This window comes from Oryctolagus cuniculus, chromosome 16, assembly GCF_051225735.1.
Source record: "Oryctolagus cuniculus isolate XC-2025 breed Fujian yellow rabbit chromosome 16, ASM5122573v1, whole genome shotgun sequence".
Taxonomy (NCBI): domain Eukaryota; kingdom Metazoa; phylum Chordata; class Mammalia; order Lagomorpha; family Leporidae; genus Oryctolagus; species Oryctolagus cuniculus.
Window position 1 is genome coordinate 57,837,424 of NC_142882.1, and position 25,686 is coordinate 57,863,109.

Here is a 25,686-nt window from a genome sequence, read left to right on the forward strand (position 1 = left end):
GGTTGAGTTATACTAACATAAAGTGCAACAGTTCAAGTCCCAGCTGCTTCTTTTCCAATCCAGCTCTCTGCTATGGCCTGGGAAAGCAGCAGAGGATGGCCCAAGTCCTTGGGCCCCTGCACCTGCATGGGAGACCTGGAGTAAGCTCCTGGCTCCTTGTTTTGGCCTGGCCCAGCCATCGCCATTGCAGCCATCTGGTGAGTGAACCAGCAGATGGAAGACATCTCTCTCTGCCTCTCTGTAACTGTCTTTCAAATAAATAAATAAATCTTTAAAAAAAAAAAAAAGGAATCACAACATAGTCATATAAATATAAATATGACACATCAAGAAGTATCAAATCAAATTGTAGACATATAAAGTCACAGTTCATATCTGATTATTTCCACTAATGGAAGCCTGCAAAGGTATAGCTAAATCAAAAATGTGCAGAAAATGTTAAAAAGCAACTATAATCTTTGTAATGTTTTCATTACATACTTGTGTCTAAACATTTAGGTGAAAAGTAATACAAATTCACACAAGATAAGGAAATATGGTGGCTGAATAATCAACATTCTTTTCACTTTTCTTGCTGTACATAGACAGCACCAGTCGTGTTCATGCAGAGTCGTACCTGAGGACGAGCCCCATGCCCTCCCCATCACAGAGTGTCAGGCCTTCTCTATCAGGCTGGTAACCCTTTCAGGCAGGAACGCAGCCATGGCAACTGCTTAGTTTTCAAGAGATAGCTGGTTTCTCTAAGAAAGGTTTTATCGCATCTCCTTCCCAAGAACTGTATGTTTAAGTAAGGAATGCTTCAGTACAAAATCAGTGTATGTGAAACCAGACCTCTATCAGGAGAATGTACAGCCTGTGGCCTGCATAAGGCTCTCGAAATCATTTGGTCTGGTCCTGCCAAGGCAGCTGTAGGGGGGACTAAAAATTCAATAAATCTATAGCAGGCTGATTTTTAAATTGATCATTTTGTATGGCCTGCAAATTATGTTATAAATACCCAAAAAGCCCTTGGCAGAAACAAGGGCTGCCCACGCCTGTGGGGTGCCCATGAGGCAGACACTAGGTACTGGATACCAGCAGGCCCTGGTCTCCCACAGTCTCTCAGGCCCCCCTCCTTGGCTTCATTGATTACAGATCAACCTTTTAATAGAATTAATTCTCTAAATTGAGAGCATGGTGCCTTAGGTCTGGCTGTCCCCACAGAGTTCCAGACCATAAGATTCCTGAGGTCATTCAGTCTCCTCTGTAGATGACACCCTAACAGCAGGTCTTGTCTTGAAGGCTTATTCAGGAAGCAAAAGTAACTACCACCTGCACACAGCTCCCACACTGATTGGAGCCAACTTGGCCATCATCAAAATGCTCAAAGAGAACACAATTGCCATCCTATCTCTGACCAACCAAAGGGCCATGGGTACGCCTCAACCCCAGCTTCAACCTCTAGGACTCCTGACCCTTAACACCCCAAGGGGTCCAGGAATTAAGTGATAAGGGCCTGTACTCCTTGCTGTGCACTTTGAGAATAAATATCTACTTTCTTCCATCACCCAAGTTCAAGCAATTGGTTAGGTGGATGCTGAGTAAGTGGAGCCAGGTTTGGGGTTCTTCAATAAATACAGTGAAATAATTGTTCCTTTTTTTTTTTTTTTTTTTTTTTTTTTGACAGGCAGAGTGGACAGTGAGAGAGAGAGACAGAGAGAAAGGTCTTCCTTTGCCGTTGGTTCACCCTCCAATGGCTGCCACGACCCACGCGCTGCGGCCGGCGCACCTCGCTGATCCGAAGGCAGGAGCCAGGTACTTATCCTGGTCTCCCATGGGGTGCAGGGCCCAAGCACTTGGGCCATCCTCCACTGCACTCCCTGGCCACAGCAGAGAGCTGGACTGGAAGAGGGGCAACCGGGACTAGAACCCGGTGTGCCGGTGCCGCAAGGGGGAAGATTAGCCTAGTGAGCCGCAGCACCGGCCCTAATTGTTCCTAACTCTTAGGAATGAAAGAACCATGCCACACCCCTGGAGTCTCACTATTTGCTGTTCCTGAGACAGCTGAGGGTTAACCCCAAGATTATTCTGTGAAAACAAAGCCATTCCTGGATCACAGGGGATTTTTTATTTTTATTTATTTATTAAGATTTATTTGAAAGGTAGAGTTACAGAGCGAGACAGAGAGAGGAGGGGAGAGACAGAAAGATCTTCTATCCCCAAATGGCTGCAATGGCCAGGGCTGAGCCAGGCTGGAACCAGGAGCCAAGAACTTCTTCCAGGTCTCCCACATGCGTGCAGGGGCCCAAGAACTTGGGCCATCTTCTGCTGCTTTCCCAAGTACATTACAGGGAGCTGAATTGGAAGCAGAGCAGCTGGGACCCAAACAGATGCCCATACGGGATACCAGCATGGCAGGCAGCAGCTTGACTGCTACACCACCACGTCGGCCCCTCACTGGGAGAATTATCATGTGCCAGGGATAACCAGTAAACCATCTTTATAGGATAAGGACCAAAAGACAACAGAAGAGAAAACAGAAGATGGAATTAGGCCCATGGAATTCAAAGCAAATTTTCATTTTTCATTAATAGAAGATAATAGGAAGATACTGAACCTGGGGACTAAAAATTGGTTCTACAGGTTAGCTGTTGACCTTGGGCTTAACCAATCTCACTGACAATTTTCTCACCTGAAAAGTAGAGACAGTGAGATCTACCAGCTTTTGTCATGGGTTTCAGAGCAATAAGAATCAAAGACAAAAATGCACTTCATCTCATTTTGTAAACTATACTATTCTTAGTAAGTGGAGATTTGGAGATTTTTTTAAGTATTAAGGATAAAAGCCAATTTAAGTTAAAATTATATACATATTTAAAGATTTGTTTTATTTATTTGAAATGGGTAATGACAGAGAGGGGGAATGACAGAACTTCATTCTGCTGATTTACTCCTCAAATGACCGCAATGACTGGGATGGCTCCAGGCCAAAGTTAGGAGCTAGGAACTCCATCCTGGTCTCCCACATGAGTGGCAGGGGCCCAGTTACTCAGGCCATCTTCTGCTGCTTTCCCAGGCACAATAGCAGGGAACTGGATCAGAAGTGGAGCAACTAGGACTCAAACCAGCACTCAAATAAACTTTTTGACTTGGATAGGTGTCTTTTTTGTTTTTTTTTGTTTTGTTTTGTTTTGTTGACAGGCAGAGTGGACAGTGAGAGAGAGACAGAGAGAAAGGTCTTCCTTTGCCATTGGTTCACCCTCCAATGGCCGCCACAGCCGGTGCACTGCGGCTGGCACACCTCGCTGATCTGATGCCAGGAGCCAGGTGCTTCTCCTGGTCTCCCATGGGGTGCAGGGCCAAGGACCTGGGCCATCCTCCACTGCACTCCCGGGCCACAGCAGAGAGCTGGACTGGAAGAGGGGCAACCGGGACAGAATTCAGTGCCCCGACTGGGACTAGAACCTGGTGTGCCGGTGCCGCAAGGCGGAGGATTAGCCTATTGAGCCGCGGCACCGGCCTTTTTTCTTTTTTCTTTTTGCTGTCTTCAATAGTAGCTGCTGTAGGTCTGCCCCATTTTTGGATGAGGCAGTAATGGGAAATGTTGGGTTGGCTCACTGATTTCACATATGATACAAGGTTATCGTAATACAATCAGCTAGTTGAAGATAAAGAACAATGTTAGGATAATCTGTTAGCATTAACAAAAGTAAACAATGAGTATAAATAGAATTATGTCTGCTACAATATTTTGAGAGATTTATTACAAAGAAACAGGTATGTAAATGACCTGTCCTATTTAAGAATCCATTGGTTTCTATGAGTTAAGCTTCATGTAGCTTCAGTCTCAGGCTGACTATTTCAATGCACAAGTATTTATAATTATTTATAACGTATTAACTTTGCTCCTTGCTTCAGCATTGCGCAACTCCTTAGTAAAGCAGTAGCTGCTAAAAAGTAAAGCCCAACAACCACTTTTCTCAAATCACTTCATTAAAACATGAAAACCACAAGTCTTGGCCTCTTGCAAAAAGGCTTTTAAAGTATCTCAGTATTTAACTTGGATAAAAATAGAGGAAAGCAGAAACATAAAGTGCCGATTTGTACTATAACCTGGTCTCACATTTCAGTATGCTCCCAGTTCCAAGTTTATTTGTTTTAAATAAAAAGATTTATTTTATTTGAAGAGCAGAGTGATGGAGACAAAGTTTGCAGGAGAGAGAGATTTGTCACCTGCTGGTTTACTACCCAAATGCCCACAACAGCCAGGGCTGGGCCAGGCTAAAGCCAGGAGTCAAGAACTCTGTCCTGATCTCCCACGTGGGTGGCAGGAACCCAAGCACTTGGGCCATCATCTGCTGCATCCTAGTTGCATTTATAGGATGCTAGATCACACACGGAGTAGCAAAGCAAAACACATATGTGGGATGTAGGCATCCCAAGCAGAGGCTTAACCCTCTGCCCTACAGCGCCAGCCCCCTCCTCCATTACAGTGTTTTTAAATTAATAAGTAAGCAAGTAAAACAAGGCTTCACATGTGAAAAGCAGAGAATGGTCCAGAAGTCTTCTATTCAAAGACAAATTAATTGTTTTTTCCCAATAACTTAACAGAAAGAAATGCATACTTAGAAAACTTCAGGGGTTCTTTAAATAATAGTCAGAAAAATATAAAAATATAAAAAAAACAAGAACAGAACACTTAAAACTGTAAGGGCAATTACCCTCTGTTTAAAGATGGTTGCTGTAGAGATGGGCAGAGAGAGCTCTCTAAGTCACGTGTTTGTATGTAAATTCTCTGGGCAGATGTCTCTATAACTCATCGTGTTCATATGTAAATTCTCTAGCAGATATAAATCCATCTCTGTCTTCATCTTCTTTATCAAAAATATCCTCCACCAACACATCATGATGGCTTTCATTCACCACTGCACCGTGCTTTTCAAACTCCTTCTTTAAATACACTTTAACCTACAAAATAACAGATTCCGTTAATGACTCTGATTCATAAAACAGCCACACTGAGCCAACCAATAACACAAATATGTACTGGTGGTTCATTTTAACCAAATACAATAACTACTAAACAATTACTTAATGATATATTGCTGATGACAGTAAAACAATTATAAGGAATTTAAAAAAAAACATTGCTGTGCTGCTGTGGTAGAGACAAAATATTGCTCAGAGGCATAAATACAGCTTTTATCACACGTATGATCCTCACGTCAAATACAAGGCTTATAATATCTGAAAAATATCCAGTAAAAGCTGTTCTTCATCTGCATCCATATGAAAACTAAAATAAAAAAAAATCTGCATCTAAACAAAGCCAAGCATTTGAAAGACTACTATTTTTAAATCTGTTGAATTAGATAGATCTTTGAAGGCCAGATTAAACAGTGCCATTTTTGACTTGAATAGGTGTGTGGGAGTAGTGGTATTGTGGACCTGGCTACGGTCATGCCACACTGATTGAGCCTAATATGACATCCTGACTTCAAATGTTAAAGCAAACCTGGTGTGAGTGCCTAGACTCTAAGTTTCCATTTTAATTAGATGTTTAAAAATATAAATCAGGGTAGATGTTTTATGTTGAGACACCTGTGTTTGGATAGGAGTGCCTGGGTTCAATGCCCGCCTGTGGTGCCTAACTCCAGCTTCCTGATGTGGGCCCTGGTGGAGCAGCAGTGATGGTTCAGGTGGATGGGTCCCTGCCATTCACGTTGGAGACCTGGACTGAGTTCCTGGCTCTCCGCTTCCCCAGCTACTGGAGGCCCCCCCAGGGGAGAGGGGGGGATGGGAGCTAGCTCTATCTTCTCACTCTCTCTGTCTCCAATAAATTAAATAAATTAAAATTTAAAAAAAAATTTAAATACTGTTCCCAATTTCCTACTACATTTGCCCTAAGACAATTCAACATACATTTTCAATTTTAAAAACTGTCTTGTTTGTATTTCTCCTAACTGCTGGTTCACTCCCCCGTGTGCCCATAGCAGCTGGGGCTAGGCCAGGCCAAAGCCAGAAGGCCTAACTCAATCCGGGTCTCTCACATGGATGGCAAGGACTCAACTAATTGAGCCACCATCTGCTGCTTCCCAGGCTGCATCTCAGCAGAAAGTGGAATGGAGAGCAGAGTCGGGACTCTACCCCAGGTACTCTAACGTGGGATGCAGGTGTCCCAAGAGCAGCTCAGCCTCTGTGCCAAATGTCCATTCGCCTGTATTTTCATTTTCAACCATTTCTCTAACTCCTCCTTCTGTTTAGAGCAGCAGCCATTTCAAATTCTCTCTTCCCCCTTACCTCCAACATGCAAACACACAGCATGTGTTTATTTTTAAGATAAAGTAATTTAATGTAGCTGGTAAAAAAAAGAAAAAGAGGACAATGAAACTCTACAGATAAATGTACGCTCTATCTCTAGGATATACTGTATGAATTTGGCAAGATGCCAAACAATACTGCTCTGGTTGACAAATTGCTTTGGGCATTCCCTGAAGGTCCATAAGTTAAAGGTTTAGTCCCCTGGTGGTATTACTGAGAGGTTACAGAACCTTTAGGGGGAGGGGGATGGCCTCAAGGGAGGCCTTGGGTCATTAGGGGCACTCCCCTTGGAGAGCACTTCTCTAGAGAGGGTTGATAGAAGCTGGAGTTGGGGCCCAGTCTCCCTGCTTCCTTTCACCATGTGATCCTCCTCCACTTGCCCTTGCCTTCACCAAAGCCTGCACCAGCCTTGGACTTGGAACCTCCAAAACTGTGAGCTCAATCATAAGCCTTTTTTCACTGAGTTAACTGCTTTAGCTACTTCATTCTACTCACGAAAAAACTAATCGATACAAGTATTTACAGGGTTCAGCACTTTGTGTAGGAAAGGGGGAAATTAACCATACAAGTGTTTCATGTTTGCTTGGGTTTGCACATAGCAACACTGGAAGGATATGTTAAATTAATAAAACTGGATGGGGGAACCACAGGGTGGGAGGGGACATGCTTAGGAGAAAGACCTCTTAATAAACATCTTTTTATATTGAGTTGATTCTTTTTAAAATTTATTGACATTTTATTTTAAAGGCAGAGAAACAGAGACAAGAGAAACAGAGAGAAATCTCCATCCACTTGGTTACCCCTCAAATGACCACAACAACTAGAACTAGATCAGGCTGAAGCCAGGAAACCAGAACTCCATCCTGATCTCCCACACAGGTGGCAGGGAACCAAGTGCCCGAGCCATCATCTGCTGCCTCCCAGGCGCATAAGTAGGAAGCTGGATTGGAAGTGGAGTACTAGGACTCGAACCAGGCATTCTGGTAAGGGATGTGGGCAACACAAGCAGCAGATTAACCACTGCACCCAACACTCAGCCTAGGTTAATTTCTGAACCATATGAATGTGTTGTATATTCCAATTTTATGAAAGGAACTAATATTTATCTTGGATAGGAAAAAAAGGCATATGATCTGTAACACAATAAAGAGGTATACATTTACGAGCCATAGATCACGATCCTGCAGTTATTCAAGACTTAATCATTTCCTTGCCATTAGAATGAAATTGATCAAAGCATACAAAGAGACTTGCTATCTGAGCACAAGCTAGACAGGAGAGAGTGGGTAGATAGAAACCATAGAGTTAACTATCTGTCTACAGCAGCCAGGCTGACACAGGGGTGGGTAGCAATAGCTGTGAAAGCCTAGATGAAAGGAAAAAGCCTCCCCTTCCTTTCTGCTTACCCCATAGTCAGGACTTGGAGGGGACTGGGGAAATTGCTGTCCTGGAAAACCCAAGTTGGTGGGATGGGTGTTTGGCACAGTGGCTAAGAAGCTGCTTGGGATACCTGCATCCATAATGGAGTGCCTGGGTTCGAGTCCCAGCTCCTGCCTAGGAGACAGCAGATGATGGCTCAAGAACTTGGGTTTCTACCACCCATGTGTGAGACCGGGTCAAGTTCCAGTCTCCTGGCTTTGGCCGCCCACTCCTGGTTGTTGCAGACATTTGGGGAGAGAACCAGCAGATTGTAGATCTTGCTAGCTTGCTTGCTCTGTATCTGTCTTTCAAATAAAATTTTTAAAAATAAGTAGAACTTATTCAAAAGAAAGGAAAAGAAAACCCAAATTGGAGTCTCTTTTCTTCAAGTGCTGACCTTAAGGAAATTAAGTGTGTTAGTTGTCTGCTAACTGCTAGGCAATCCTTTCCAAGCACACTTAACAGCCAGTCTACAGTCTTAAACAGAAACCATCCACATGAGCTGTTTCTCAGGGCATCTAGGTTGCTTATACAGTAACTCCAAATGGGAACTGTCTTGGCAAAATGGAGCTTTCAAAGACCCCAGGGTAAGAGCAAGATACAATGAACCCTAAGTACTGAAGAGAAAGAAAAAAAGCAGAGACTCCTTTGTAAGTTTCAACTAAGTCTCTCTCCAAAACAATGATTCCCTATGAGAAAGCCAATTTCCAAAGCATCAATATTTTAAGGAAACTCACAGATCAGTAACATTTTACCTAACTAAATATGCATTTTCTTTAAAAATATATTTCTAAAAAAGTGAGTTACTGAGAGGAGGAAGGGGTGAAGGGGAGGGGAGGGGGAGGAGGAGGAGGAAAAGGTGAAAAAGAAACAGAAGGAAAAGGAGCAGGAAGAAGGGGAAAAAAGTCCACCTCATTTTTAGAGAGCTTCCAGTCATCGTTAAGATCCATTTCTTGGAAGGATTCATGAGATCTTGGTCCATTTCGAATCTCTAGGAGATCGATGTTGAATATCAGCGTACTCTCTGGAGGAATTTTACCTGATACAAGAGGAGAGAGGAAAAGTTTTATTTAAAAGACCGAAAAGTTTTAAAACAGAAAACTATGGTCCTGGACAAAATATGCTTTTAAGTACATTAAATGAAACCCTTCTTAAGACTGCACACACAATGGACATTACTTATAGTATAATTATAATTTACTTCTGAAAATAGAGTAAAAAAAGGAATAATGCAAACCACTTTAGCAAAAGCTTTTTGCTTTTTGGCTTAGCAGTTTAAAAGCAAAACATATATGCACACATGCAGATGTACCTAAAGTCCTAAGTATTACATTTCAATCATAACTGAGATAAGACATATGATATGTCAAGCATGACTAAAGGGGCTGATGTCGTGTAACAGGTAAAGCCACCATCTGTGATGCCAGTATCACTTATGGGCAGGAGTTTGAATCCCAGATGCTCCACTTTTGATCCAGTTCCCTGCTAATGGTCTGGAAGGGGTAGCAGAGGATGGCCCAAGTGTTTGGGCTCCTCCCACACATGTGGGCGACCCAGAGAAAGCTTCTGGCTCCTGGCTTCAGCCTGGTCCAGTCCTGGCCACTATGACCATCTGGGGAATAAACCAGCAGATAGAAGACCTCTCTCTCTCTCTTTCTCTCCCCATTCTCCTTTGCCAACTCTGACTTTCAACTAAATAAAATAAAAATTTTTTTTTTAAAAAAGAATGACTTAAATGACTTAGATAATTCAGTTAATTATATTAAACACGATGTATTAACTATAGGGTCAGAGTCCTGACCTAGGAGTCATACCTAGGTCTAGCTCTCTACCACTGGAGGCTGTAGATAATGGAGTGAGTCTGGTGTCCCACTGTCCCACTTTGATGTTTATGTCTCCTCATTTCCAAGCCTGAGTTTCCTCACATGTACAATGTACACAATAGTATTTCCTACCTCAAGAGTCTCTTAGATGAAGTAGAAAATCCACACGAAATAAAATACTTAGCATTATTTTTGGCTAAATAGTTAAGTTCTCAATACATGTCACTGAGATATTTTTCTTACAGGTTTTAAAGATAATGCAGAAAGTTTCAAAATTTTCAAAGAATGGGATGGATTTCTGGCACAGCAGTTAGGACACTGCTTGGGCTGCCTGCATCCCATATCAGAAAGCCTGGGTTAAAGTTTAGCATATGCTTGCAATCCAGCTTCCTGCTAACGCGCACTGTGCACTGTGGGAGGCAGTAGATGATGGCTCAAGTACTTAGGGCCCTGCCACTCACCAGGGAGACCTGGATAGAGTTCCAGGCTCCTGGCTTTGGCCTGGCCCAGCCCCAGTTGTTACAAGCATGTGGGGAGATCTCTATCTCTCCTTTTGTCTTGAAAAGTAAATGAAAATATTTTAAAAAGTTATGAAATGCTCCTTCTGATATAGAACATTATATTGAAGACATTTCATAAGAAAGGAGAAATTAAAATGAATTTCAAAAAGGGAGATTTTAAAAATCCATGAAAGTGAAAAGGACTTTGTTAAAATCCCAAGGACCTAGAAATTATCCTTCTGGGAGTCTGGAACTCTTTTCTTTCAAGTTCGTTTCCTTATAACTCTGTTTGACACTCAGGTCTGGGTCAACATGCTCAGTATTTCTTAGTCATCCCCCCATCCCATGCATTTCCAAGAAAGAGCATCTGCAAGTTCCAATGAGAACAACACTTACATGTATGCGGGATCTTACGCTTCTAGATCTAGACAGCACTAGGGCGTGGAGTCAGCTGGAGCCCTTCCAAAGGAAGCATGCGAGCATGCACTAAAAGACTACAAAATAAGTGGTAAGTACATGTGAGGAGGATCAGTTTCATGGCACTCAAGTTTAGATCTCTATGGGTTATGAAGCAAAATGGAGTTAATAAAGGGTGAACGAAAATAATGGACTACTACATATAGAAATGTTATAGGTGAGGTAAGAAAGACCCAAGAAAGTTAGAGATTACATTTAAGCACTTTTTAGATACTTGATTTTCCTTTCTAAAGAGGGTGATGATTAAAATAAGAATTGAAGTTGGATGGTTAATCCTATCCTATGAATGAGGTTGACATCGGGAGTCCCAGGTTAGAGGATAGAATGCTTCACACAGGCACGTTTTCTTCCTGCTAAGCAAACAGGGGCTGGGAAAGCTGAACCCCAATTTGTCAATGGTTTAGCCGAGAACTAAGGATGCTGGGAGGTGTATGTTTACGATACATCAGAGCACTACTCCGTCTGATTCTGATGAGCACTTCAAAATCTGTTTTCTGTGCTACATAAGTAACACATGCTCATTGTAGAGAATTTGGAAGATAGAACAAGATACAAATAAAATTCACAATTTCATGGTTCACTGTCAACATTCGTATTTGTTTCCTTGTGATTCATTTTCTATGTGCACATACTTTTTTGTCCCTGTAATTACTATCATACTTACCTGTTTTACCTTCTACTTTATATACTATATCACATACATTTTAGACATAATTTTTTAAAATCTTTGAAAGTACCATATTGAAAAACTGGGCTATATTTTATATAATTAACCTTATCATTATATACATGGGTTGGTTCCAATTTTTTGCTATTAAAATCAAAATGGACATCCTTCTTCACAAATCTTTTCCCAGATGCCCGCATATTCCCCTAGGCTAGACTCCAATAAAGGGATTACAGGGTAATTACATATAAACATCTTCAGTCCTCTTGACATAAGTCACCAAATAGCCTCGGTGAAACCACACAGGTTCCCACTTGAGCCAGGGGCCTGTGTCTTCCCCTGGAACTGACCAATGGCCAGTGTGCTTCCACTTTGTAAAAGAGAGAATAAAACTCATTTCATGACATGCCATTTTTTCTTAAATAAATTGCTAAAAACCTTATAAACACATTTTAAAACACTCACAGAAAGAACCCTAGTAAGAGCTTTCCTGTGGGAGACTCCATCATTACGAACCTTATACAGCCCACATCTATAACCTCATTCAAAATCTATACTCCAAACGTTCGGCTCATCAAAACACCTGTGTTGAATGAGATGTCTTTCCGCACTGTTAACACAAATTGGTGTTTCCGTTTGGGAAGAGGAAGAAGTTGTAGAGGCAAATGGCAGTGATTGGCACACAGCAGCACGAATGGACCCAACACCACCGAACCGTACTGAGGTCTTCAAAAAGTTCATGGAAAACACGTGTCATGAAAAACCCACACATGGATTCCAGAGGTGTTTGGTACCAAAATAAGTTTCTTTTCATTCCATTTTCCATAAGCTTTCTGAGGTTCCCCCATCTGCCAAAGAATGGTTCAGATAGTAAATACTGCATCACATACATTTTACCATACTTTTTAAAACAACCCTATGGGTGAACATAATTAATAGACTTCAAGGTTCCAGAACCTTATTCCATTTTTGGTCAAGTTGCCCATTTAGATATTATGGGCTTAACTGGACATTTCCATTGACAATCAAGACAGAAGCATACATTTGCTAAAGGAATGCAACCTCTACCTTATTCTGGAAGTATATCCAGATACACAGGAGGTACTGCAGCTTCTCCAGTGCTACCGTGAGAAATGCTGACGTGTTCCTACCTTTCCCTTCTTTTCCATAGCCCAGGGCAGGAGGGATGATGAGCTTTCTCTTCTCTCCGACACACATCCCCTTTAGGCCCAGGTCCCAGCCCTTGAGAGCCTCCAGGATGCCCAGAGTAAACCAAATGGGCTGCCCATTGTTATGCTTGTGACTATAACAGAAAGAACACAAGTTAGAACTCTTTGGTGACTTTTTTTTCTTTAATTGTTGTAGGGCATTTTTTCATCTCATTAAGTGGATGAGCTTACAGACTTGGACATTAATGAAAATAGCTCTTCTTTAACACACAACCAATTCAACTTTATAGTAATTTAACTCACTGCCATTATTTTTTTTTTTTTCAAAAATATTATTCATTTGAAAGGCAGAGTTACAGAGAGAGAGAGTTCTGCATTAGTTGGTTTACTCCCCAAATGGCTGCAACAGCTGCAGCTGGGCCACACTGAAGCCAGGGGCTTCATCTGGATCTCCCACAGGGGTGCAGGGGCCCAAGCAGTTGGGCCATTTCCCACTGCTTTCCCAGGTGCATCAGCAGGGAGATGGATGTGAAGTACAGCAGCTGAGACTTCAACTAGCAGCATTGCAGGCAGTGGCTCAACCTGCTACACCACAAAGCCAGCCCTTGCCCATCATTTTTGATACAAATTCTACATAGTTGACTCACCTTGAGAAAGGCAAAGAGAATAATTACAAAGACAATTAACAATTATTTGAGCATTTATTGTACTACCCTAAATTTTTTGCCTCTTTTAACTCTAACGTTGGTCCTATGCTATAAGGACCATCATTACCAACCCATTGCACAGATGAGGAAACAGAGGTTAAATGTACCAGTATTTGGCCTCAAAATTATTCCCTAACTCCAAAGTTCAAGGCCTTAACCACAAAGTTATGCTGTCCCAGGAGGCCATGAAGTTGCACAGCAAAGGGAAAACAATGGGCAACGGCTGATTTTGGGAGGGAGGATGAAGGCCAAGGATGGCTGCCAACCCATGAATCTGCATGCTGGTGGACATGAAGTCAGGAGCACAGTATCTAACATACTGCTCAAAGCGTTTCAGGACATCTGATGATGGTTCTGGTGGGCATAAAAGCCTGCTTTCCACTCCTGAATCTCCACTCAGGTCGGGCCCCGTTTTCTCCCCAGGGGTCTACATAAGGATCCTGGAGAAATGGTCCCTTATGGACTGGGGAGAAGGAATAGTTAAAGTGCCCTGGTATGGAGCAGACATTTGGTATCCCATATCAGAGCACCTGGGTTCAAGCCCCCACTCCACTTCCAATACAGTGTCCTGCCAACACACATCCCGGGAGGCAGCAGAAGATGGTTCAGGTAGCTGGGTCCCTGACACTCACATGGGAGACCTGGATTGAGTTCCCAGCTCCCGGCTTTGGCCTGGCTCAACCCTGGGTGTTGCAGACATTTAAAGAGCAAAGCAAAGGATAGGAGCTCCGTCTGTCTCTACCTCTCAAATAAAAAAATAAAAAATAAAAATGTCCTGATACATGAGCTAGAGAGGCCAACCTAAGAAACCCAACCTACTGATACTGGGGCACTTGAGGGCTGGGTCATGCCTGGCTCCAGTCAGCTCCCTTCACTGCAATCGGGGCAGTGTCCCACCAAGGTGACAACACAAAGTCCCTCCATCAGGCTTTGTGAGTACCAGGGTGAGACAATCTAGGCAAATGTCAGCTCTTCCTCTCTTCTTTCATTTCCTGCATGATCAAAGTAGCAAAAGGTTAACTGTAGCACCTTGGAGAAGGCTAGAAAATAATAAAAAAGGATATAGTAAAAAATAATGAACCACCCAGCACTGGCCACAGTTCTGGCCCGTTTCTTGTTATGACTAAGCTATTGACCACATAGACCACGGTTCCAGAAATGAACCTTTGAGGCTACTTCCCCATAATACTCAGAGATGGCAGCTCCCGACCATCACTGTGGAGGCTGAATGACAACAGGCCCCTCCTCAGGGACTAGAAAGTCAGTGGCAAACCGGTCAACAAGATCTGGCGGCTACCACCCAATCTGGCACAGATTTCCAGTTCTGAGTCCTGAAAGAAATCAAGGCTGGGTCTGTGAGAGATCAGACTAAAACTAAGAATGTAATTAAAAGATTTAAATGCCAACCATGGTATTGTTCAGTGTCCACCTTTGGTACCAGCCTTGTTGACAAGAGAGAAGGGCTGTTGAGAATTCTGTGGCAAGTTCTTTTTGGAACTTTTTTTTTAAAAAAGATTCATTTATTTATTTGAAAGAGTTACAGAGAGGCAGAGGCCGGGGTAGGGGGAGGGAGAGGGAGAGGGAGAGAGAGAAAGAGAGAGAGAGAGATGTCTTCCATCTGCTGGTTCACTCTCCACATGGCTGCAACAGCCAGAGCTGTGTCAATCTGAAGCCAGGATCCAGGAGCTTCTTCCAGGTCTCCCATGTGGGTGCAGGGGCCCAAGGACTTGGACCATCTTCGACTGCTACCCCAGGCCATAGCAGAGAGCTGGATCAGAAGTGGAGTAGCCGGGACTAGAACCGGTGCCCACATGGGATGCCAGCACTGCAGGTGGCGGCTTTACCCGCTATGCCACAGTGCAGGCTCCCTCTTTGGAACTTTTCACCAAGACTAATGGTTTAAAGAAGAGTGCTATTCACTCTCCCCAGATCCCACAACAGGCAGGCCCTGCACGCCCAGGAAAGGCAGTTTATCTGAAAACAAGGTCTAGAGGGGGCCATGAAGCTGCACTGTCTCAGTCCACACCGTCCCTGGTACCTGCAATACCCTCTCCCCCACCCTCTCTTCTTCCCTTGGGAATCTGTACTCGTATCGCAGGGCCCAGCTCATACACAGCCTCTGGGAAGTCTCCTCTTTCCCAGCTCCCAGAGCAGTACTAATGGCAGCCTCTGTTATGCCTTGCTAGCACTTGGCATTCTCTGTGCTCTGTCTCACTGTGCTATTGACTTTCCTCGCTCCTCCCGGTACTGCTCCTGTTCAGTGAGAGTTTGGTAGATGGACAGAACAATGAATGAATGAAGATGATCACAAGCCAAGCTTTGAGAATCTTCCAGACACCCAGCACAGGGCCCAACATAAAGGACAAGCTCACAAAAAACTTTTGCAATAGGATGAGTGGAACCGCAGGCTGAGTGGAAGTCATTATGCTTGCAATCCTCCTCCACGCTCCGATTTCTGTGTTTGGAGCACAGCAGTGGTGGTGGGAGCACCTGGAAGTCCTTCATGAACACTTCCATGACCACACCCACCGCCACTGACTTTCTAGAAAGAGTACTGAAATCATGGTCCTGGCCTGGCCCAAAAATCTCAGCCATCAGAACAAAGTAGGTCAACACAGCACCCTGAGTGTAGAGAAATAACTGAAGGTGCATTGTGCTGTGCAAGTTTTTAGTAAATATCACCTACACCAGTTTAAAAATGGAACCGAGTCCTTCTCACTAGGGAGTGGAGTTTGAGATATGAGAATTCTTTAAAGCTTGTTGTACTTATTGCCTAATTAATATACCTAGTTATTTCTGCAACATTTCAAAGACTCCAGGTCTGAACTGCATAATTAAAAAAAATGAGCAGCGCTCTGCAGACCACAAGTCGCTTTCCCCGGAGAAGGCAGTCAGCTAGCCCAGTTCTGTAAGAGCGAGCTAAAGTCAGGCAACACGCTAACTTCCCGGCTGCAAAGCTGGCACAGGTGGGTGCGTTCCGTGTCGTTTTACTACTCACGTGGAGTGAAACAAGGAGCCGTCCTTCTCCAAGTAGCCTTCGTAGTGCAGCAACATCAAGTCCCCTCCTTTGGTCTTGCGATGGCAGATGAACGGCTTCTGCAGGACTTCGATTTTCACTTCTGGCTCGGGGATCAGAGCCCCGCTCAGGGCCGTGGCTAACAACGTCAAGACCGCGTTCCACAAGACAAACCTCATGTCGCTGGCGCAGAGGTGCCCGGCGGAGTCGAGACCGCGGCCGGAGCTCACAGGGTGCTGAGAAGGGCGTCCAAGGCTCGGGCACAAGGGCCTCTCCCGCTGCTTGGAAGACGTGGCACTTTCACTGCCGACAACTTTCCCACGCACTGCGCGCTCGCCTCCAAGGGGTTAAATCCAAACCCGGGCCCGACTGGCTCTTAGACGCTGCCTCCCGAGGAGGCCGGCCTCCCATTGGCTACAGGGCTGTCCATCAAATGCCTCTCCAGCCAGTGACACGGCCACGGGATTAAGCTGAGCGGCCAGCGGGAGGCGAGCCATCCCGGGTGGTCCTAGAGCCGGATGGATTAGAGCAGGCGGCCGGCCAGGATTTGGGGGAGCAAGGTGGGGCGCGGAGCCGCCAGGAAACTCCCGGGGCGGACCTCCCTTTTGTAAAGAACCTTGGCTGAGGGAGGCAGGGAGAGTAGGGGCCCCGTGAAAGTGTGCAGGCTTCCGGAAAGCCTCGTTTACACTCGCCGCTGGAGAGCTGCCGCCGGGTTAACCTGCGGTGTAGATTTAGGTAAGGGTGAGGGGCTCGCAAAGCGGTAAGGCGTGATCTTGTTCTCCATTTAAAAGACACTCCGCTTCCTATTGGGGTCTTTTGGCCCCAGAGCGTGTGAGTTCCCCCTTCACACCAGCTCTGGTTCCTTCCACAACACCTTACTCAATGCAAACAACAGATGCGCCCGTGCAGACCCCCGCTTCAGAGCTGGTAGCCACAGGCACATGGCCACATCTCCGTTTAAATCTCGTTTTTAAAGTCAGTCCTTGGCCATTGTAATAAGTATGGAGCAAAGTGGAAAGCACTGAAGACTTCCAGATAAAATGCAGGAGCGGAATTGAATTTGAATTTTACATAAATAGTAAATGCTTCGTGTTTTTATCTACTAAGTCTGGTATCTTTACAATGAAGTGGAGAAAGGGGTTGTCTATAATGCCACCATCCACACAGAATCCTCTTAATGTCCGCATGTCAAAAGCAATTGGGTCCCACTGTGCACTGTCCATGAGAATAAGTGAGAGCTGTGGAAAGGCTAACGTGAGGTTAAGTCAGGACAGAAGATGAGTGACCTCTTGGGCCAGGGGGACACAAGACCCGCAAGTTCCAAAAAGTGTTCTGAAGTGGTCAGATTCCAGCGGGGAGCCGGTGCCGCGGCTCACTAGGCTAATCCTCCGCCTTGAGGCGCCAGCACACCGGGTTCTAGTCCCGGTCGGGGAGCCGGATTCTGTCCCAGTTGCCCCTCTTCCAGGCCAGCTCTCTGCTGTGGCCAGGGAGTGCAGTGGAGGATGGCCCAGGTGCTTGGGCCCTGCACCCCATGGGAGACCAGGAAAAGCACCTGGCTCCTGCCATCGGATCAGCGCGGTGCGCCGGCCGCGCTGGCCGCGGCGGCCATTGGAGGGTGAACCAATGGCAAAAGGAAGACCTTTCTCTCTGCCTCTCTCTCTCACTGTCCACTCTGCCTGTCAAAAAAAAAAAAAAAAAGATTCCAGCGGGGAAAACGTGTATGCACAGTGAGCATACACATAGCTTAGGCCCAGAGAGGCCACAGTCGGGAGGGAGCAGCCCACATTTTGTTACTAATTGAAGGTTAGAATATGACAGGCTAAAAGCATTTTCAGAGTCAGGGAGGGTACTGTCTCAAAAAAAAAAAAAAAAAAAAAGGCTACTGATGAATGGTAAGGGGGCTTTGCTGGAAATGTAATGTATGGGCAAAGAATAAAGGATTGCTCTAGGTTGTTCCGGATGGTGAAGACCAAGGCACATTCACCTGGTGGGTAAGGCTGCTAGCTCTGCCTTAAATTTTACGTTCATGTTTGCTTCCATTTGAAAGGCAGAGACAGAGAAAGAAATTTCTTCTATGCACTGGTTTATTCCCCAAATGCCTGCAACAGCCAGGGCTGGGCCAGGCAGAAGCAGGGAGCCAGAGGCTGGATTCAACTCCATCTCCCACCTGGGTGGCAGGGACCCACGTACGTGAGCCATCAGCAGTGCATGTTAGCAGAAAGCTGGACTGGGAGTGGAGGCAAGACTTGAACCACGCACCCTGATATGGGATGCAGGTGTCACAGGCCGCACTGTCCCACGGCCAAGCAGGGTACGACTCAGAGATGTACAAGTGTTTCTCTGGAATGGCCTTGCAGGCTTTTCAGGGGTAATGCATTCTCAACAGTTCTCCACCTTCTCTCTCCACTTAATCGACAATTAACATATTTCCTGGCCAAACAGCCTTAGTACAGAGGCCAGTGCTGTGGTGTAGCAGGTGAAGCCACTGCCTGCCTGGTCCTCATCCCAGTCAGAGCGCCAGTTGGAGTCCCTGCTGCTCCACTTCCTCCTGCTCCCTGACAATGCACCTGGATGGCCCAAGTGCTTGGGCCCCTGCCACCCACCTGGGAGACCCGGATGAAGTTCTAGGCTCCTGGCTTTCTCGTAGCTATGCAGGGAGTGAACCAGTGGATGGAAGATATCTCCTCCCTTTCTCTCTCTCTCTCTGCCTTTCCAGTAATTACCACAAAAAGTCAAATCCTTAGCACGGTGCATTCCCACATTTTAAGCTACGTTGAAATCCCCTGAGTATCTTGTTAAAATGCAAATATTGATTCTGGAGGTCTGTGTTCAGGGCGAAATTCTGCGTTTCTAACAAGCTCCCAGGAGATGTCAATTCTGCCTGTCCAGGGGATGGCCGGTCAGTAGCGAGCTTTGGAGCTGGCCAACACCTATCTACACGGGCCTCGCGGTATTCCATCCCGCTTAGGGGGCGCCCCGGACTGTGGGATCCATCAGCCTGGAAATTAAGCATGGGATCCTTGAGGCCAACACCAAGGCGCCACCCCAAAGCAGTACCTGGGTCCCCAACCTCGGGAGGTAGGACCTCCCCACCCATGGCATCATTTACAGCAGAGATGAGTCCCGCGGCCTCCCATCCTTTCTCACCCATCGCCTCCTCCCGAGCCCGCATTCCGAGATTAAACCTCCCGGCTGGCAGCTCAGGCTACGTCAGCCCGGACGCCGCCGGGAAAGCCTGGGGTGGATTTTGGGAAGGCGTGCGCGAGCGGCGCACTGGGCATGCGCGAGCGCGCTCCCGGCCCGGCGGCTCTAGGGCTCAGGTAGCGCGCCGTGGCGCCGCCCGCGACCGGTCGCTTCACTCGCCTCGCTCAGCAGGCTTCGGCCGCCGCTCGGGCCCAGCCCTGCGCCTGGCCTGCCTGCCGAGCGAGTGCCCGGCCCCGCCGCGCGGGCCCACCGACTGGCCGCCGCCTCTCGTGCCCAGGCCGCCGCGGTGACCCCGCCCCCGGGCCGAGGATGTGAGGCGGCCCGGGCGTCCCCGCACCGGGCCCGGGCGCCGGCAGTGGGCGTGTGGGCCGCGCCAGGCGATGGCCCTGCTGCCGCCGCTGGTCGCCTCCCGGGCCCTGGGGCAGTGAGGGCGCCGGCGGGCGTGGGCGCGAGGCCCCGGCGCGGCGCGGGCGCCATGGAGGGGGTGCTGTACAAGTGGACCAACTATCTGAGCGGTGAGTGGCCCTTTGTCCCGGCCGGCCCTCGCCGGGGTGGTCGGGTCGCGGTCCCTCCTGCGTCCGCGGGCGGTGGCCCGGAGCAGGGGCAGATCCCAGAGTGGTTTTCTCCCAGGGACCGTGTCCCTCGCCTGCCATTCGGCGCTAGGTGAGAGCAGTCGCTGCCCTTTCTCTTGGCGGGCGGTTACGAGAGACTGAGATTTGGGGTGACTTGAAAGACACGATGCCCTCGGTGTCTGCTCTGGGGTCCCCTGGGAACTCGGAGACCGGCCCGGCCGGGCCCGGCCCGCAGCTGGGTTGGACGCCCGCGAATGAATGCCGGTGGCAACCTGGAATCCCGGAGGGGGAGAGGTCCCTGTCGGTGTGCGCGGCGCCAGCACTCCCTCTGTCACCTGCAGAGACATCTGCGGGCCGACCTGGCTGTCAGAGTTGCAGCCCAGCAGTTCCGCAAGCTCCCACACAGGCACGAGGTTTTCCTTTGTGTTTCTGTAGACTTAGAAATGACCGTAAAGTGAGTGCAAACATTGAGAGCTCATCCCTTGACCTGCCGTGGAGAATGGCTTAAAAAACGGTACCCCGCTGTCCTTGCACTTCGTGGGAGCACCTTCTTCCCATCTTGAGATCATTCAGAACCAACAGTATTTTCTTTGGGGCAATCAGTATCTAATCAAAGCTTGCAACATGCAAGAAAACGCTGGGAAGTTTTTTGGAATTAAATTTTTTTTTTTTTTTGGTCATGGGAAATAGAAGCATTTAAATGAGTAATGGCAATGGGTTGTCCCATCCTTTCTTTCCTGGGACAGTCTTTCCCAGGTTGTGGGGTGGGGATGCTTTGAGTGTTTGAAAGATGGTTTTATCTGGAAGGGTCAGTTTGTGTAGTGACTTTGAGGATGTCACACAGCCTGGCCCCCAGCGCACCTGTTGGGCTCCCGAGTCTCTCCCCCCTCAGCAGGGTGTGGTTGGCTCTGAGTTCTGAGTGCGGGGAGGGGGGTTACTTTGGAAGGCCTGGCCTTTGTTTCAGCAATTAGCTTGGACTGATAACTGGAAGCTGGGCCTTCTGTGGTCAGTGCCTGAGGCTGTTCGCACTGCCCAGCTAAAGCAGGAGGCTTGGCCAGGAGGTCTCTGAGCCCTGAGGTGTGGGTCTTACATTCCTAATGAAAAGTTAGTTGCTGGTTCACCTCTTTCCATTGCACACGTCTTCTTTTTCTTTCTAGTGTGTGTGTGTTTCTTCAGTGTTCAACACCCCCACCCCACCTCCACCCCCATGTCTCTCTTCTTTTTATCACCCACTTCTCTTTTCCTTCTCCTTTCCATACGGAGCGTTTTGTGCCTGTTTCCTGGTAATTTAGTGAAATATCTTTTTCTCCTCTGACTCTGTTTGTGTATCCTTCCATAGAGCAAATTAGAAGGAGCTTTGGGAATCTGTCATGTGATGCCTGTTCCACCTGTTCTAGTAGAAAGGATTCCCTTTATTTCCTCACCAAGTGAGAGAAGTTAGTGCTATGAGTGGTGCCAGGGTGAAGCCCTGAAGAAGAGGGGTGCTGGAGCCATCAACAGAGGCAGCTGTCCATCACCCCTCAGGGTGCTTTTCTGGGTGCACTGAGAATTATGGTCCAGCGCGTCCTCTTTCATGGGGGGATGTCCGCCTTTGGAAGGAGCAGCGATAACCTAGGAGGATCCCATGCATTCTGCTTTCCTCCTGTCTCCTGTTTGAGTCAGCCTCCTAAAAAGAGCAGTTGTGAGGTTAATGACAAGCTTTGGTGGAGACATCACTACTTTTCCTTTTTCTGAAGCTTGTTTTAAGAAGTAACTTTGTGTGTGTGGTTTTCCACATAATAATTTTAACATACACATCCCAATCCAAGTTTTTGTGCATTCTGAATTTTTCTCCAAAAGGCATGTAGAACCCATGCCTCTGTGTAGTTTGCGGATTTCTGACAGCTTGACGTGGAATGCCTTGTGCCAAATTTGAGTGAAGAAGTTAGGAAGTGAATTTATTAGTTGACCCTTTAACTCCTTCCAGGGTGTTGCTAGTTTTGTTCACCACCTAGTATGTCCTGGGCACTGGGCCAGGCGCAGGAAAGCGACTTTCAACGGGACGGACAGCACCTGCCTTCCCCGAGCCTACAGTGCGCCGTGGAAGGAAGTTATTTATTGATCAGTGGCTGGAAGCATGTTCCAAATGTGTGTGACTGGGGGGGCAGGGAGGCTGGTCTGGATGTCAGGCAAGGCTGTTTTGAGGAAGCATTTAGCAGAGCCTGAAGGCTAAATAGATGAGGCAGGTGGGGAGGCAGATGGGCAGTTGGAAGCTATAAGGAAGAACTTCTCAGGCACAGTGCCAATGTGGAGGCCCAAGGCAGAGCAGAGACCCGTGAGTTTGAGGAAAGGAGAACGGACCTCTCTGACTAGAGAGCTGAGAAGGGGAGGCTGCAGCAAAGACGCAGGCGCGGCTGGGAGGCCTGGTGGGCAGGGCTGATGGGCTAGTTTACAGCTGTGCTACTGTGTGTGTGTGTGTGTGTGTGAGAGAGAGAGAGGGAGTGTGTGTGTGTGGAAGAGTGTGTGGAAGCGAAAGAGGAGAGAAATGATGAGATTTAAAAAAAAAATTTTTTTTTTTTTGAACAGGCAGAGTGGACAGTGAGAGAGAGAGAGAGAGAGAGACAGAGAGAAAGGTCTTCCTTTGCCGTTGATTCACTCCCCCCAGTGGCCGCCATGGCCGGCGCACCGCGCTGATCTGATGGCAGGAGCCAGGTACTTATCCTGGTCTCCCATGGGGTGCAGGACCCAAGCACTTGGGCCATCCTCCACTGCCTTCCCGGGCCACAGCAGAGAGCTGGCCTGGAAGAGGGGCAACCAGGACCGAATCCGGCGCCCCAACTGGGACTAGAACCTGATGTGCCGGCCCTGTTAGGTGGAGGATTAGCCTAGTGAGCCGCGGCGCCGGCGAAATGATGAGATTTAAACAAGCCTACTCTGGTTGCAGTGTAGACAAGTTTTCTTCTTACATGTTTGTATCTCTCTTGCTGCATTCATTGTATTTTGCCAAATATTCTGGTTATTCTGTGAGCTTCTCTTGCCTCTTGAATTAAATATGTGGCAATCAGTTACTGAAAGTTGGAAATGTCACGAAGCCCTGAGAATAGTATCTAAATTGCTTGCCAGAGCCCACCTGTAGAATGCAAAAGGTGAAAGGAAGGAACGTTTCTTTTCCCTCCAGTGCTAGGCAGAAAATATCATGTAAAACATGAAAGAAAAAGAACAAAACTTCTGTGTGTTTTCCCTGAACAACCCTGAACCTCCTTTTAGGGGCAGGATTGGCCATTCTGGGATTTACTGTCAAAACATCTCTTTAGGTATTGGAAGGTTACATTTAGGATACAAGGGGCACAGATTAAACATTTTACAAACACCCACGTTGTGTGACACATACTAGACACTGTGTGTTTGTCATGTGTATCTTTTATTACCTGAGATTTAGTCAAGGAACATTACAGTGCAGGTCACATGTACATGCCTAGAACACTGGTTCAGGAGTCAGAGACCTGAAGTCTGATAACCATCCCAAGATCACCTCCATAGAAATAGTAGGATTTGCCAGTTGATAATTTTAAGAACACTTTAAAAGTAAGACTTACTAGTGCTTATATATTGTGCCAGGCACCATTCTACACATTTTACATGGATTAACTCATTTAATCTTTTTTCTTAATTTCTAAAGATTTATTTATTGATTTGAAAGGCAGAGAGAGAGAGAGAGAGAGAGAGAGATCTTCCATCCCCTGGTTCACTCCCCAAATGGCCACAACAGCCAGGGTTGGGCCATGCCGAAGCAAGGAGGATCAACCAGGTTTCCCACATGGGTGGCAGGGTCCCAAGCACTTGGTCCATCTTCTGCTGCTTTCCCAGGCACATTAATAGAGAGCTGGATTAGAAATGGAGTCGGGGCTGGCACTGTGGTGTAGAAGATTAAGATTCTATCTGTAGTGCTAACATCCCATATGGACTCTGGTTCAAGTCCTGGCTGTTCCAATTCTGACCCAACTCCCTGCTGATTTGCCTGGGAAAAGAAGCTAAACTGACCCAAGTGCTTGAGCCCCTGCACTCATGTGGGAGACCTGGAAGAAGCTCCTGGCTCCTGGCTTTGGCCTGGCCCAGCCGTGGCCATTGCAGCCATTTGGGGAGTGAACCAGTAGGTAGAAGATCTCTCTCTTTCAAGTAAATAAATAAATCTTAACAAAAGAAAAAGAAAAAGAAAAAGAAAAAAAGAATCCATTTAAAAAACAAGTGGAGCAGCTGGGACTTGAATCAGTGCTCCTATGGGATGCTGGTATTGCAGGCAACTGCTTAACCCATTGTACCACAACGCTGGCCCCTCATGGAATCTTTGCTGCAGTTTTCAGAACCATTTGCCTTTATTATCTCCATTTTCCACATGAAAACATTGAGAAACAGAAAAAGTGGAGTGGGACCGAGGTCACACAGATAATAAGTGGCTCCAGAGCTAGTGCTCCTTACATAATAGTTTGAAAGAGCCTCCCTGCTTGATCATTATATTATTCTAGCTGATTCATATCAGACCTGTATTTAAAGTATGTCTGACCCAGAATTGCAGACTCTGGGAGTGGGAAGGGAGAGGAGTTCAGGAGTAAGGAAGCCTTTGCATGCCCAGGATTGTGCCTGTTTTTGCCACAAGGGAATTTTTGGAGCTGTGCTTTCCATTTGGCAGTTTTGGGTCCATTTCTGCCCAGTCAGCAGACAGGAGGGCTGCTGCTATGAACTCCAAGCCAGATACTGGGTTCTGGGATCTCCAAGTCAGGACACAAGCACATTGCAGCACTGCATTCCAAAAATAACACAAGGTCGCTCATGCTGACCAGATGGTTGTCACTGAGAAGACGTGATACCTTTGCTTCTTCTCAGATGGAGGAAGGTGACTCTTGCCCTTGTGTGTTTGTGCTGTATGACCAGTGCTAGAAAGACATCTGGAATGTGAGTGATCCAGAGCAAGATCCATGCTCATACAAGCATTGGTCAACCTTTGTTGTTGTTGTTTTAACATCTTCGTTGAGATAATACTTCATGTACTATAAAACTTGTCCACTTAACTGTACAAGTCACTGGTTTTAGTATATATACAGAGTATAACCATTACACAGTCCATTTTGGATCATTTTCATTATCCCAAAAAGAAACTTTGTGCCAATTAATAGTCACTCCTTAACCTGCCCCTCACTGTTGGCAGGCACTAATATGTATAGATTTTCCTGCTCTAGAAATTTCACATAAATGGAGTCAAACAGTATGCAGTCTTTTATGATTGGCTTCTTTCCCTTAGTATAGAGGGGGATTTTTTGGTTCACCTATGTTTTAGAATGTATGTTGTAGTACTCCATTTTTTTATGGCCAAATAGTATCCCATTGCATTTAAAGAGCAAATTTTGTTTAGCCTTTCTTTTTTTTTTTAATTAATTAATTTATTTGAAAGGCAGAGTTAAAGAGAGGCAGAGGCAGAGAGAGAGAGAAAGGTCTTCCATCCACTGGTTAACTCCCCAAATCATCACAATGGCCAGAGCTGGGCCGATCTGAAGCCAGGAGCTTCTTCTGAGTCTCTCACATGGGTACAGGGGCCCAAGCACTTGGGCGTTCTTCTACTGCTTTCCCAGGCCACAGCAGTGATCGGAAATAGACCAAACAGGATTTGAACCAGTGCCTATATGGGATGCCAGCACTGCAGGAGCCAAGAGCCAGAACTCCAGCCTCCAGCCTAGTCTCCAATGTGGGTGGCAGGGGTCCATGTACTTGGGTCATCTTCTGTTGCTTTCCCAGGCTCATTAGTAGGGAGGTGGATGGGAAGTGGGGCAGCCAGGACTGGAAACTGTGTTCTTGCCGGTA

At 46.5% G+C, this 25,686-nt stretch overlaps 2 protein-coding genes and 1 long non-coding RNA gene across 16 annotated transcripts in view; 1 reads left to right on the forward strand and 2 right to left on the reverse strand.

Moving 5' to 3' along the window:
• Positions 1–3,711: 3,711 nt before the first annotated feature.
• On the reverse strand, positions 3,712–19,327 carry FKBP14 (FKBP prolyl isomerase 14). 5 transcript variants are annotated; one of them, XR_016222987.1, is made up of 5 exons: positions 16,061–16,458; positions 12,338–12,489; positions 10,439–10,536; positions 8,631–8,758; positions 4,868–4,947 (listed from the first exon to the last, which is right to left on the reverse strand). XR_016222987.1 is itself a non-coding variant. In XM_089316074.1 (4 exons), exons 2-4 carry the CDS (start codon positions 12,402–12,404, stop codon positions 4,789–4,791), a joined length of 354 nt encoding a protein of 117 aa, XP_089172200.1. In that variant the 5' UTR covers positions 12,405–12,489; positions 19,226–19,327; the 3' UTR covers positions 3,712–4,788. The 5 variants fall into 5 exon arrangements, 4 of the variants coding, with proteins under 4 accessions (XP_089172200.1, XP_089172197.1, XP_089172198.1 ...); XM_089316074.1 differs by lacking the exons at positions 10,439–10,536; positions 16,061–16,458 and adding an exon at positions 19,226–19,327 and having other exon boundaries at positions 3,712–4,947; XM_089316071.1 differs by lacking the exon at positions 10,439–10,536 and having other exon boundaries at positions 3,712–4,947.
• A 69-nt stretch (positions 19,328–19,396) lies between these two features.
• Positions 19,397–25,686, forward strand: part of PLEKHA8 (pleckstrin homology domain containing A8) — a 57,843-nt gene continuing 51,553 nt past the window's right edge. The window contains exon 1 of one of the 4 annotated variants that reach the window (XM_002713663.6): positions 19,397–19,797. In XM_002713663.6, coding sequence (XP_002713709.1) covers positions 19,758–19,797 — 40 coding nt within the window. In that variant the 5' untranslated portion in view covers positions 19,397–19,757. Of the gene's footprint in view, positions 19,798–22,114; positions 22,260–25,686 lie in introns of those variants that run through there. The other 3 variants (XM_089316063.1, XM_089316064.1, XM_089316065.1) reach the window with 3 other exon arrangements.
• LOC103349437 (uncharacterized) overlaps positions 20,530–25,686 on the reverse strand; it is a 93,190-nt gene continuing 88,033 nt past the window's right edge. For all 7 annotated transcript variants that reach the window (XR_016222997.1, XR_011383127.2, XR_016222996.1 and 4 more), the window contains one exon: positions 20,530–21,520. This is a non-coding gene — a long non-coding RNA (uncharacterized LOC103349437). The remainder of the gene's footprint in view (positions 21,521–25,686) is intronic.

What these genes read in the sequence shown, in the direction of transcription:
- FKBP14 (XM_089316071.1), bottom strand. Translation starts at nt 16,257, where the DNA reads ATGAGGTTTGTCTTGTGGAACGCGGTCTTGACGTTGTTAGCCACGGCC. An exon ending in GGCTCCTTGTTTCACTCCAC is followed by an intron (nt 12,490 to 16,060) that starts GTGAGTAGTAAA and finishes TTTCTGTTATAG; the next exon opens with TCACAAGCATAACAATGGGC. An exon ending in CTATGGAAAAGAAGGGAAAG is followed by an intron (nt 8,759 to 12,337) that starts GTAGGAACACGT and finishes CTCTTGTATCAG; the next exon opens with GTAAAATTCCTCCAGAGAGT.